Consider the following 14904-nt stretch of genomic DNA (forward strand, 5'->3'; position numbering starts at 1 on the left):
CCTGCAGTGGAAGCGTGGATTCTTCCACTGGACCGCCAGGGAAGTCCCACCACCTTCTTTTATAATTGATTGATTGATTGATTGATTGCTGCGCAGCTTACGGGGATCTTAGTTCCCCGACCAGGGATTGAACCCGGCCCCTTTAGCAGTGAAAGAGTGGAGTCCTAACCACTGGACAGCCAAGGAGTTCCCTACCACCTTCTTTTATATCTCAGTACTATTCCCATCCCTAGGATCTAAGCCATAGTCATAGAGTAAGGTCCACTGCCAGTAAGGAACTGAACTTACTACTTCTGATACCAAAGGGGCCATGGTAATTGTTTCTTCCAGGTGACCCAATTTGAGGTGACCCCCAAGACCTCCTTGCTGGTCTCTGGTGGAGGGCTGTTCACCTCTCTCTCATTATAATACTGGATCACCTGCTGAACCCCAGCTTTCACTATAGGTTTAAGTGCAGTACTGATCACTAGTCCCGCGGGCCCCCCTGACGCTCCAGCCATGGCCATCAGAAGGTCATAACCCAGATCTATGACCCCGTCTCGGCCTCGTTCCTTGGCCTTGTCCGAGCAGTTCTGAACAGCATAATACAATGCTGTGCCCAGGTTGTAGAAGGTTCCCACTCCTGGCAGCAGCTGGACTACATTGTGCACGCTCTGCTCCTGCTCCTGCTCGCAGTCCTTGATGGAGAGGGATCGTCGGGCCCTCTCTGGGCCTGGGTGCTCCCTGGCCAACAGCTGCAGAGCAGAGGCCAGGGCATCCACTGACACTCCCGTCCCTGTGCTTCTGCTTTTCTCGAGCTCTTGAAGATGTCTGATGAGGATCTGTGTAGCCTTTACACCCCCCTGGCGGTAGAGCTGAAGCTGCAGGACCCGTACATCAGCTTGACAGCCAGCTTTCTCCAAGGCAATCATCAGGGGCAGGCCTACCAGGAACTTGGGGAGAAGGGCCATGTGGGTGAAGCCAGGCAGGGATTTGGGGAGCAGGGTCCGGCAAGACAAGGGGGTTGAGGAAGGTAGCCAGGATCCCAAGGATGAGCGAAGATGCACCACGACGTTTGTCTGGTTTCCATATGAAATGGCATCCACAGTGTGCAGCAGGAAGCAGCAAAGAAGTAGCTCAACTGGTACCATGATGAGTCTGAGACCACGCATGTCTGGAGCAGAGTGCACTGGAGACGGGAGAAACCAGAAACATACAAACCGTTTCCCTAAGGACTGTGGTCCAAAAGGAGCCCAGGACTCAGGGCGAACCTCATCTATCACCTCCAAACTTCTGTTCTTTTTAGCTAAAGCACTGAGAAACAAGAAATGCAACCCAGTTGTTCCCTCTTGGCCTTCTCCAGCTTCAGGTCTTCCTCTGCCTGATTTCCACCCATTTAATAGGGAGCCCCAAATTACCACAAAGTCTGGTGATTAAGAAGTAAGACTGCTTTGATAGATTTGGTAGCTCCTCGATCCTCTTCTGCCTACTCCTCTGTCGGGTGAAGAAAGTAGATATTGGCTTTCCCCTATTATCAGTAAGAGATGTAATCTCTGCAAATATTTGTCCATTTGTACTGGCTTCTCAAACCTTGTCCCCTTGTCACACACTCGACCTCAATACCTAAAAACTCTGTTCTTTGGCATTTCCTACCAGTCCCTGCCACTTTCACACTCTAGCTCATGATAGAAGCTGTGAGACCCAGAATCAGAAGAGGTTAGATGTCTGTGATTCTCTTTTCAGTTTAAAAATTAAATTAGCAAGCTTCAGTGTCTCACTAGAGATTTAGTACAAGATAGATGAATGAGAAAAAAGTTAAAATGCTTCTACATGTTTCTATTCTGTAGTTTTGGCCTTATTTTTAACTTCCCTTTCCAAAGATAGAAATAACGTTATGCAGCCCGTAAGAATCTGCTGGACTCATCCATTGTGGATAGCAATTGTTTATCCATCAGCTGTTCTCTATGCTGAGAGAGATTGAGCTCCAGTATAATCTACCCAACTTCCACTTGTTTCTTTTACTAATCCAGTCATTCTAATGGATATAATAATGGATCACAGATTTGTGATATCATTGCTTAGCCATTTTTATTAGTTAAAATAAGTGTCTTTAAGCTTTCATCAGATTGTAAATGTTCTGAACATTTGAAGTTTCCTTGAATTATAAATGTAATTATCAATAAAAAAAATCAATCTGTCTATCTATGTATCTATTTCTCTGTCTTTCTATCTAGCTAATGTTTTCAATAGCACACTTTTCAACATGTGGAGGGAAATATGAGGGACTGGAGAATAGAAGGAATATGAAGAAGTTTCTTTGCATGCATTCCAAAGATAAAATTATCATTTTTTTAAAAAGGAGAATAGAAAAACAAACAAACAAACAAAATGGGCGTAGAGAAGTGTAAGCAACCTATCTGTTTAGTTTTTAACACTTCATTAGGGCAAGTCCGCTTCAATGGTGCCTGGAAATTCATTTGGAGGATTGAAATCATATACTTCCTAGAAACAAACCAGAGGAACAAGAAAGTCCAAACATCTCCTTTGCTTTGGTTTCTTCATGGCTGGAATGACTGTTTTGATTTTTTTGTTGTATCCCACTTTCTCCTTTACCCCAGCCAGAATCACGAGGACGCCAGAATGCTGATAGTGTCCAAAACAGTGAAGGACATAGCATTTGCAAATATTTATTCATCTCTCTCCAGCCCAGACTTTGTCCTCTTCACCTTTGTCCTATACTGACAAATAGGCCTTTTCCCTTTTTGACCCTACTAGTCCTGCCCCATATCCCTATTGTCCTAAGGTTTTACCCTGGACCTATACATGAGATGGGAAGTTCCCCTGTATCTTCTGAAAGGGAGAATAGGTAAGGCAAAAAGGCTGATGACCTCTGGCAAGAGACCCCCAAAACGTTTAGTAAGTTCTTATTAAAAGTATACATTGGGTGAAAGTCCGGGGAAACTGAAAATATTGGTAAGTTAAATGAAATCAGTACAACTTCTACTTCTCACTTTTCTAATTCCAATGCAAAACACAAATAAAATGTGTTCATCAGCTGGGTGGTAACTCTTTCCAAATCTAACCAAAACTCCAAAAATTGGGTTTCATCTAGGGTTTAGCAGTAACTACCGTCCAAAAATTAGGAGAAGAAGGTATCTGATGCCTTCTGAAACTGGTACAGGTTCCTACATATTGTTATGGTAAAAAGTTTCCTTGGTGCTGTCACTCATTTATTTTTTTAAAAAAAATAGTTAATTAATTTATTTATTTTTGGCTGCGTTGGGTCCTCGTTGCTGCACGCGGGCTTTCTTTTAGTTGGGGTGAGCGGGGGCTACTCTTCGTTGCGATACGAAGGCTTCTCATTGCGGTGGCTTCTCTTGTTGAGGAGCACGGGATCTAGGTGTGCGGGCTTCAGTAGTTGTGACGCATGGGCTCAGTAGTTGCTGTCACTCATTTCTGACAGACAACCAAAAGGAACAGGCCAGAGGGAGGGGCCCAGAGTCCTTCCCTCTATTTCACTTCCCTCAGTTCCCAGCAGCGGCCCCTGACAACTAACAGCAGACAGAAGAAAGAAGAGGGGTAGTTCTGTAAGGATGCACTACCAAAATTGTAGGAAGCAAGAACTAGGTGCAAAGCGGTCCAACACTACCTGAAGTTACTGGTTGCTAAATCCCTAGGGAACCCTACCTAGGACTATATCGTTTCCGTGGAGTAATATAACAAAGGGTAAAATATTTAACCCTTTTTTCCTAAGATCTATCAAAAAGCAAGAATATCTACTCATCACTTTTTCAACATTGTACTGGAAGTCCTAAGTAGTATAATGAGGAAATAATAAAAAATTAATCACATAAAAAAATAGAAAGGAAATTAGAACGGTATTTATTTAGAAACAACATGATTGTTTATGTAGAAAATCCTAATTTTTGAGGAACTTCCATACTGTTTTTTACAGTGGCTGCACCAGTTTACATTCCCACCAAGGAAACTAATATAATATGTCAATTACATCTCAATAAAAAGAATAAATGAAAGTGGGGATATTACTATTTGTTTTACAGAAACAAAAAGGAATTTGAGAGTACTATGAATAGGTGTATGACAATAAATTGGATAATCTAGATGAAATAGACAAATTCTTAGAAACATACAACCTACCAAGACTGAATCATGAAGTAATAGAAAATCTGAACAGACCTATAATTAGTAAGGAGATTGAGTCGGTAATCAAAAATTTCCCAATAAAGAAAAGCCCTGGACAAAATGGTCTTATTGGTGAATTCTACCAAACATTTGTGAGTTTTTTTAGTTTTGTTTTTATTTTTTACATTCTTTTTTTTCCTACCAAACATTTGAAGAAGAATTAATACCAATCCTTCTCAGACTCTTCTAAAATATCAAAGAGGAGGGAACATGCCTAACTAATTCTACGAGACCAGCATTACCCTGATATCAAAGTTAGACAAAGACCCTACAAGGAAAGAAAACTACAGACCTATATCTCATGAGAATATTAATGCAAAATACTAGCAAATTGAATTTGGTAGCATATTAAAAGGATTTTACACCATGACAAAATGGGATTTATTTCTAGAATGTAAGAGTGGTTCAATATATGAAAATCAATCAGTGTAATTCACCACATTAACAGAATGAAAGAGAAAAATCACGTGATCATCTCAATTGATGTAGAAAAGCATTTTACATCAATAAAATAGAAATAGGAAGAAACTATCTTAATAAGAAAGGTCATAAATGAAAAACCCACAGCTAACATCATATTCAATGGTAAAAGACTGAAAGCTTTTCCTCTAAGATCAGGAACAAGACAAAGATGTTTGCTTTCAACACTCTTATTCAACATAGTGTTGAGCAATTAGGCAAGAAAAAGAAAAAAAGACATCCAAATTGGAAAGAAAAAAGCAAAATTATCTCTGTTTGCAGAAGACGTGATCATATAAGTAGAAAACCCTAAATAACACACACACCTGCTAGAATTAATAAGCAAATTAAGCAAAGTTGCAGGATAAAAAATCAACACCCCAAATTAGCTGCATGTCTATACACTAACAGTGAAAAATATGAAAAAAGAAATAAAGAAAACAATTTTTTTATAACAGCATCAAAAAGCATAAAATACTTAGGAATAAACTTAACCAAGGTGGCAAAAGACTTATACATTGAAAACTACAAAACATTGCTGAAAGAAATTAAAGAAGGCATAAATAAATGGAAAGACATCACACCCATAGATTGGAAGACTTAACATTGTTAAAATGTCAATACTACCCAAAGAGACTAACAAATCTGATGCAATCTCTTCCAAAATCCCAGTAATGTTTTTTGCAAAAACAGAAAAACCATCCTAAAATTCACATGAAATTTCAAGGGACATTGAATAGCTGAAGCAATCTTGAAAAAGAAAACAAACTTGGAGGACTCGCTTCCTGATTTGAAAATATATTACAACGCTGCATCACTACAAAGATGAAAACAACTTTGATGATCAAAAAGAAGTCTATAAAATAAGACTGAAGTGGTTCCTGAAAAAAAAAAAGCTACAGTAATCAAAACAGTGTGGTACTACACATAATGACAAGTACCTCACAGGAGTCATTCTGCAAGGCCAGTCAAAGCCACACTTGCGTGCTTTTGTAAGCAGCTGAGCCGCAGTGAGAGAATAATTCCTTTTCTTAAAAATGAAGAAAAAAAAAAAAAAAATGAAGATACTGGGACTTCCCTGGTGGCACAGTGGTTAAGAATCCGCCTGCCAATGCAGGGGACACGGGTTTGAGCCCTGGTCCGAGAAGATCCCACATGCCGTGGAGCAACTAAGCCCGTGCGCCACAACTACTGAGCCTGTGCTCTGGAGCCCGCGAGCCACAAGTACTGAAGCCTGTGCACCTAGAGCCCATGCTCCGCAGCCAGAGAAGCCACCGCAATGAGAAGCCCGCGCACCGCAATGAAGAGTAGCCCCTGCTCACTGCAACTAGAGAAAGCCCGCGCGCAGCAACGAAGACCCAAACACAGCCAAAAATAAATAAATAAATAAATTTATTTTTTAAAAAAATGAAGATACAAACTAGGACACACAACTCAAGGAGCCTGGCCTCCCGAGAGAATATGCTTCAGCAAATGAAAGCATTTCCTGAAAATAATTCTAGTTTAGCCCTAACAGATAAGTGGATGAGAGACTTTGCTTAACATTGTTTAACATATTGGGAACTTATAAAAATCAACGAGAAAAATAAACATAGTTTCAATTTAAAAAATAAACTGAGAACAAAATTTGCAAAAAAGCACACACAGAAAACAGTGTGGTATCGGCATAAAGATAGACATATAGACTAACAGAAAAGGATAGAGAACCCAGAAGTAAATCTTTGCATATGTAGTCAAATGATTTTTTACAAGTGTGTTGGAACCATTCAGTGAGACATATGGTACTGGGACAATTGGATATCCACATGCAAAAAATGAAGTTTGACCCTTCACACCATATACAAAAATTAACTCAAAATGGATCAAAAACCTGAACATAAGAGCTAAAACAGTTTCTTAGAAAAAAACATAGGAAAAAAACCTCATGACATTGCATTTGGCAGTGATTTATTGGATATGACACTAAAAGCACAGGCAACAAAAGAAAAAATAAATTGGACTTCATTAAAAACTTTAAATTAATTAACTTTTAAAACTTTTGTGCATCAAAGGACACTAACAACAGAGTGAAAAAATAACCCACAGAATGGGAGAAAATCTTTGCATATCATATAGCTGATGGTGGTTAATATCCAAACTATATAAAGAATTCCTACAACTTAATAACAAACAAACAATTCAATTTCAAAATGGGCAAAGGGGAATTACCTGGCGGTCCAGTGGTTAGGACTTGGCACTCTCACTGTGATTGCTAACCACAGTGCGGCCTGGGTTGGATCCCTGGTCGGGGAACTAAGATCCCACAAGCCTCGCGGCACAGTCCCCCCACACCCAAAAGAAAAGGGCAAGGGACTTGAATAGACATTTTTCCAAAGAAGACGTACAAATGGCCAATTAGCACATGAAAAGATGCTCAATATTATTAATCATTAGGGAAATGCTAATCAAAACCACAATGAAAGACCATTTCACACAACCTAAATGTCCCTCACAAATGGGTGAACAAAATGTGGTATACACGTACAATGGAACATTATTCAGCCTTAAAAAGGAAGGAAATCTGAACACATGCTATAACATGAATGAACCTTAAGGACATTATAGTAAATGAAATCAGCCAGACACAGAAGGACAAATATTATATGATTCCACTTACATGAAGTACTTAGAATAGTCAAATTCAGAGACAGAAAGTAGAATAATGGTTATTCAGGGCTGAGGACAGGGAGGAATAGGGAGTTAGTGTTAATGAGTACAGAATTTCAGTTTGGGAAGATGATGAAAAAGTTCTGGAGGGGCTTCCCTGGTGGCGCAGTGGTTGAGAATCTGCCTGCCAATGCAGGGGACACGGGTTCGAGCCCTGGTCTGGGAAGATCCCACATGCCGCGGAGCAACTAGGCCCGTGAGCCACAATTACTGAGCCTGCGCGTCTGGAGCCTGTGCTCCGCAACAAGAGAGGCTGCGACAGTGAGAGGCCCGCGCACCGCGATGAAGAGTGGTCCCCACTTGCCACAACTAGAGAAAGCCCTCGCACAGAAACGAAGACCCAACACAGCCATAAATAAATAAATAAAATTAAAAAAAAAAAAAAAAGTATGTGTCACATTAAAAAAAAAAAAAAAATTAAAAAAAAAAAAAAGTTCTGGAGATTGATATGGTAACAAAGTGAATGGATATTAACAACCGTGTGAATGTACTTAATGTCACTAAACATACACTTAGAATTGGTTAAAATGGTAAATTTTATGTTATGTATGTTTTACCACAATAAAAAAGCACTAATCATAAAAATAAAGATCAATAAATTGGACTTCAAAATTAAAACTTCTACTGTTAAGAAAATGAAGAGACAAGGCATGGTCTGGGGAAAATACTTGCAAATACATATCTGACAGAGAATATCTATCACATATGATACATGTGTGAAATTTATGTCAGTGATAAACAGTCAGCCTCAGTATCCATGGATGCAGAACTTGTACGGAAGGTCGACTGTACTATGACTGTACTATTTTATATAAGGGACTTGAGCATCCACAGATTTGGTATGGAGGGAGGGTCTGGAGCCAATCCCCCTCAGATACCGAGGGAGGACTGTATCTCACTATAATTTACATCAGTGGTATGATACATGCAATATGCATATAGACACACAATATTAAATAAGCAAACAATTCCATTTTATAAATGGACAAAAGACTTGAACAGATACTTCACAAAAGAAAACAGTGGCCAATAAGCATATCGAAAGATGTACAATATCATGTCATCAAAGGAATGTAAATTAATACCACCAGGAGATACCCACTAGGATGGCTAAAATTAGAAAGACAGATAATATCAAGTGTTGATGAGAATCAAGTAGAACTTTCATACATTGGTACAATCACTTTGGAAAACTGGCAGTTATATGTGTATATATATATACACACATACACATATATATGTATATATGGTTAAATATATACCCATCCTATTGCTTAGCAATTTTTCTTCTAAATATTTACCAAAGAGAAATGATAACACATGTCCCATAAAAGACAAGAATGTTCATAGCCTATTTATCCATAATAGCCCCAAATTGGAAACTACCCAAATATCCACTAACAGGTGCATGAATTTTAAGAAAACTGTCGTATATTCACAAACTGATATATTACTTAGCATTAGAAAGCTATAAACTACTGATACCCATGAGAACATTGATAAAGCATAGACACGCTGAGCAGAAGAAGCCAAACTCAAAAGACATATTCCATGATTTCATGTGTGTGAAGTTACAGAGAGGCAACACAACTACACAGATAGAAATCAGACCAGTGTTTGCATGTGGGGAGGGAGTCATAGGAGAAGAGGAGGGCAGGGGAGTGAGATTGACTGGGAACTTTCTAAAGTGTAGGACATGTTCTGTATCTTGATTGGCCTGGTGATGTATCTATGTATCTATTTATGTCTCTATCTCCGTGAGTTCCTGTTTTTTTGTGTGTCAAAGCACACTGAACTGTTCGCTTAAAATCTGCCTGTTTTATTATAGGTAACTTATACCTCAGCCAAAAAATTGTTAACAGAAGTGATCTCTGAGTGATCAAATCTGGGGGATTTTTTTCTTTTAAGTTGTCCAGATTTTTTTGCAATATGAATATATTACATTTACTACCAGAAAATAAAACCAATTCTTTCATTTTAAAGAAGATATTAAAAAAAAAGAGAAGATATTAATGGATCAACCAACAGCAAAAATGTGTATATCCTTTGACCCACAAATTCCACTTCTGGGAAATTATTTCCGGAAATTAAGAATGAATCCAGGATGGGGGGATGGGTAAACTAGGTTAAGGGGATTAAGAGGTACAAACTTCCAGTCATAAAATAAATGTCACAGGCTTCAAGTTAGTATGAAGAGTAAAGTCCAATTTTTGCTTAAAAATATATGTGCAGGGACTTCCCTGGTGGTCCAGTGGTAAAGAATCCACCTTCCAATGCAGGGGACGCGGGTTCAATCCCTGGTCAGGGAACTAAGATCCCACGTGCCGCGGGGCAACTAGGCCCTCGAACCACAACTACTGAGCCTGCAAGCCTCAACTAGAGAGAGGAAACCCGCACGCCACAACTAGAGAGAAGCCTGAGCACCACAACACAACAGATCCTGCATGCCACAACGAAGACCCGACACAGCCAAAAATATAAATAAATAAATAAATAAATATTTTTTAAAAAATGTATGTGCGTATTACAGTTATAGAAAAATTCTATAAGGATAGTTGGACACCCAAATATTAATAAACTAGCCCTCTGAGGTGGGCCTATAGGTAATTTTTCTTTACTTTTTTACATTATGTTCATTGCAAACAAATGTAAAAAATACTTTACTCATACAAGATTAAAAAGGAAGAAATCAGACTGTCAGATTGTGGGTTAGGGAATTCCCTGGTGGTCCAGTGGTTAGGACTCTGGGCTTTCACTGCCGAGGGCACGGGTTCAATCCCTGCTTGGGGAACTAAGATCCTGCAAGCCTCATGGCACTGCCAAATAAATAAATAAATAAATTTTTTAAAAAGAAAAAAAAAGATTTTGGGTTAAACCATCACTCCCACTGAACAAAAGGCTGGGGAGTGAGAATGAGGCTGCAGAGAGGCCACGGAGTCGGGCAGGAGAGATGAAATCATTATGAGGAGGAGGGAAACATGAGACCAATACCTGCTGGCTATAAGGTAGTGGATCTCAAAGTGTGGTCCCAAGACCACCAGCCTCAGCATCACCTGGGAACTTAGAAATGTAAATTCTTAGGCCCCATCCCAGACCTGCTAAATCAGATACTCAGAATAAGCTCAGAAATCTGTGTGAGTTTTCTGTTTTGTTTTGTTTTTTCCACACCACGCGGGCTTTTGGGATCTTAGTTCCCTGACTAGGGATTGAACCCAGGCCCTTGGCAGTGAAAGCACCAAGTCCTAACCATTGGACCGCCAGGGAATTCTCCAGAAATCTGTTTTAACAAGCTCTACAGGTGATTCTGATGTACGCTCAAATTTGACCACAGCTATTGTACCATTGTACCATTAAAGGTTAGGAAGCACAGGTGGCAGTGTGGGATAAGGGTAGGGCGGGAGGTGTTTCTAGCCACTTCTCCAGCTGCCCCAAATATATTTGTTAATTGCATAAATTACTGAATGGATCCTAAAGATCTAAAAGTGAGTAAGGCAGGATCCTTACCCTCTAGGAGCTCACAATTCAGGGGGAGAAGTAGGAAATGTGCTGTTAACACCAGAGGATTTGTGCTATAGCAGTGGAAAGAAGAGAGCCCAACTGCCAAAGTTTCTCCATAGATTCAAAGGGTAACAGGGACAACATTTCAAAAGGAGTGACAATTGAGCTGAGTCTTGAAGGCAGAGGTTTTTCCGGAGGACAGGTGAGGTATGTGTGTGTGTGGTTGGAGCCTTCTAGTAGAGGGACGGGAATGACCAACCACTGAGAGAAAAAGCCTGCTTTTGGAGTATGGAAAGTAGTCCAAGATGAAGATGACTTCAATGTAAAGTAGGTATGTGGGTGGCATGGACCTAAGGCTGCCAAGGTTGGACAAAGACCAGACACACTCAGAGGCTCTGGACTCTGTCTTGAAAGTAGTGGGGAACCATCAGGTGGTCTGGACAGGGGAGTGATAGAATCAAACCTATGTTTTAGAAAGATAACTCAAGAGGCAATGTGGAAAATGGACTTAGGAGGAGGGGAGATTAGAGTGACGAGGACTAGCAGGACGGCTGCTGCAGGAATCTCAGTCAGAGATGACAAATTGCAATGAGCCAGAAGAGATCTAGAGTAGTCAAAGCTATAGAAACAGAAAGTAGAAGGATGGTTGCTGGGGGCTGAGGGGAGGGGGAAATGGGGAGTTGTTTAATGGGTAGATTTTCAGTTTTTCAACATGAGAAAGTTCTGGAGATGGGTGGCACAACAACGTGAAGGTAGTTAACACTATTGAACTGTACACTTAGAAATGGTTAAGATGGTATATTTTATGCTATGTGTTTTTTACCACAATTTTAAAAAAGCTAAACTGGGACTTCCCTGGCGGTCCAGTGGTTAGGACTCAGTGCTTTCACTGCCGTGGGCCTGGGTTTGATTCCTGGTTGGGAAACTAAGATCTCACAAGCTGCGCAGAGCAGCCAAAAAAAAAAAAAAAACAAACTAAGAAAAGAATGAGGAAGAAAAATTTTTCAGATTGAGTAGACTCACAGGATACCAGAAAATAGGTGAAAAAAACCCCATACTTAATGTATTAGTGTGCCAGGGCCGCCATAACAAAATACCACAGACTGGGTGATTTAAACAAAAGGAATTTATTTCTCATGGTCTGGAGGCTAGAAGTCCAAGGTCAAGGTGTTGGCAGGTTTGGTTAGTCCTGAGACATCTCTCCTTGGCTTGCAGATGGCTGCCGTCTTGCTGTTCCCACACATAGCCTTTCCTCTGTGTTTATGCATTTCTGGTGTCTTTTCCACTTCTTATGACACCAGTCCCGTTGGATTAGAATCCCACTCTTTTTTTCTTGTTGTTGTTTAAATTTTATTATTTATTTATTTATTTATGGCTGCGTTGTTTCTTCGTTGCTGTGTGCAGGCTTTCTCTAGCTGCAGTGAGGGGAGGGCTACTCTTCGTTTTGGTGCACGGGCTTCTCATTGCAGTGACTTCTCTCGTTGCGGAGCGTGGGCTCTAGAGCGCAGGCTCAGTAGTTGTGGCTCACGGGCTTAGTTGCTCTGCAGCATGTGGGATCTTCCCGGACCAGGGCTTGAACCCTTGTCCCCTGTATTGGCAGGTGGATTCTTAACCACTGCGCCACCAGGGAAGTCCCTAGAATCTTACTCTTATGATACCATTTAACCTTAACTACCTCCTTAAAGGCCCTCTCCCCACATATAGTCACATTGTGGGTTAGGGCTTCAATTGATGAATTCTGGGGGGACACAATTCAGTCCATAACACCTAGAGACATTACCACGTAATACCAACAATAAAAACTATGAATAATAATTTAAAACTTGGAAAGAAAATTCAGTTTCTCAGTTGTACCACCCATATTTCAAGCACCCAGTAGACACATGGGGCTCGTGTCCACCATATTGGACAGCACAGATATAGAACATTTTCATCATCTCTCAAATTTCTGTTGGATTGCAGTAGTCCGGAAATTGTGGAAGAAGTCATAAAACCCCTAAGATTGTAATTGACTCTATTTTAATACACCCCCAGGTCCCTCTTCCCTACCTTAATCAGAGAGATCATCCTCTTTCCAACCACCTGGAATTTCAACAAGGACTGGTAAGATTTGTCACCTCTGATTTTCAATACGTGGATTAGCACATCTATGAAAGACCTGCTGGCCTGGGCAGCATTCTTGCTCCTGGGGCCATCTGATCTTTGGGAAATCTCATTGCAGTACCCAGAGCCTAACAGAATAGAGCAAGCATGTATATGATTTAAGGAGTCATATGATTTTATGATGAAGGGAAAAACCTGTTTTGTTTTGTTTTGTTTTTGAGGGAAGAGGATTCTCTTCACTACCATGAATAATGACAGACTGACATAATCATAGTTGAATATTCTATTCCATATCTGAAGTTTAGGATAAGGGAGTTGGTGATAATTTTAAATTCAGTTTAATTCCTTTTGTGAATAATCTCTTTATTTATATAAAGCATAAGATTCCTAGGAAAAGTATCTAAGTCATGGCCCTTGAATAAGGCCCAAAATGAGTAGGAGCTGAGTTTATTTCTTCAGGTGTCTTGTCTTCCGAGGCCATGGTTGTTGTTTGTCACCCCTGGGTGATTCACATCTGTGGTGCCTTCCAAGCCCTCCTCCTTAGTCTCTGACAGAGGGGTATTTGCCTCTTTTTCATGGTAATACTGGTTCAGCTCCTGAACCCCAGATGTCGCTGCAGATTTAAGCACAGAGCTCACCAATAGCCCCTGGGTCCCCTGATAACCTGGCCATGATCATCTGAAGGCTGGAGCCTAGGTCTATGGCCTCATCTCAGCCTCACTCCTTGGGTCTATTGTAGTTCTGAGCAGCAGAGTACAAAGCTATGCCTGACTTTGTGGTAGATTCCCACTCCTGGCAACAGCTGGACCACGTTGTACATATGCTGCTCTTGCTCATACTAACATTCTAGAATAGAGAAGGCACATCTTTCTCTCCCTGGATCAGGCTGAACCCTGCCTAATAGCTGCGGCAGTGCACTCCCTGGGAGGCCCCTCCCTGTGCAGCTGTCCATGTGGCACCTTGTATTTGATTGAAGAAAACCTGCATGGCTTTCACATCCTCCAGGCTATAAAGATGAAGCTGCAGGATCTAGCAATCAGTCTCATGATCAGTCTGCTCCAGGGACATCCTTGGTAGAGTACAAAGTGGGTGAGGCCAGCCAGGGACTTTGGGAGCAGAGTCTGGCAGAACCAAGAGCCTGCTGTGGATGGCTGGATCCCCTGAGATGAGGGAAAAGTCACCAGGGTCTTTTTCTGGGCACCACATGAAGTGACAACCACAGGGTACAGCAGGAGGCACTAAAGGAGCAGGTCATGGTGGGTCTTGGTGATGTCTAGCTGGATCTGACTATACTAGAGTGGAAGACAACACACAAACTGTTTCCTTTGGACTGTGGTCTGAAGGAACCCAGAGCTCAGTTAGAGGACATCTCACCCATCAACTCCCAGCCTCTCTTCCTTTTAAGTCTGGGGCCAGGGAATGGGACTCAGTTGCTCTTCTTGGTCTCCCTATCCAGATCACCAGGGACTTCCTCTGCTTTACATGGGCCCCATTCCATGCAGGTATGGGGCCCCAAATTACTACACAATCTAGTCAGGGAGAAGTGAAACTGCTCTGGTAGATCTAGACCCACTCTGCCCAGTTTTCTGTCCCATGAGGAGGAAAGATGGTTGCTTTCCCCAGTGATCAGCAAGGGATATGACCTCTACAATTATTTGCCCATTTGTATTGACTGCTCAAACCTTGTCCCCTTGTTACACACTCAGCCTCAAAATACGTTGGCACTTCCTACATGTCCCTGCCACATTTCATCTCCAGCTCACAAAAGAAGCCATGGAGGGAATTTCCTGGTGGTCCCATGGTTAAGACTTGGCGCTTTCAATGCTGTGGGCCTGGGTTTGATCCCTGGTCAGGGAACTAAGATCCCATTTTGCGCAGCGCCCCGCCCCCCCCCCCCCCGCCAAAAAAAATGCCACAGAGACCCACAGTTAAGAGAGATCAAATAACAGTGATTCT

At 41.2% G+C, this 14904-nt stretch overlaps 1 protein-coding gene across 1 annotated transcript; it reads right to left on the reverse strand.

The window, feature by feature from the left end:
- Positions 1–106: 106 nt before the first annotated feature.
- On the reverse strand, positions 107–1501 carry APOF (apolipoprotein F). Its single transcript, XM_036866475.1, is given in 3 exon segments — positions 107–341; positions 344–1168; positions 1398–1501. Coding segments are annotated over 2 exon segments (945 nt in total). The 5' UTR covers positions 1152–1168; positions 1398–1501; the 3' UTR covers positions 107–204.
- Positions 1502–14904: the final 13403 nt, after the last annotated feature.

This window comes from Balaenoptera musculus, chromosome 10 (assembly GCF_009873245.2).
Source record: "Balaenoptera musculus isolate JJ_BM4_2016_0621 chromosome 10, mBalMus1.pri.v3, whole genome shotgun sequence".
In the NCBI taxonomy this organism is placed as follows: Eukaryota; Metazoa; Chordata; class Mammalia; order Artiodactyla; family Balaenopteridae; genus Balaenoptera; species Balaenoptera musculus.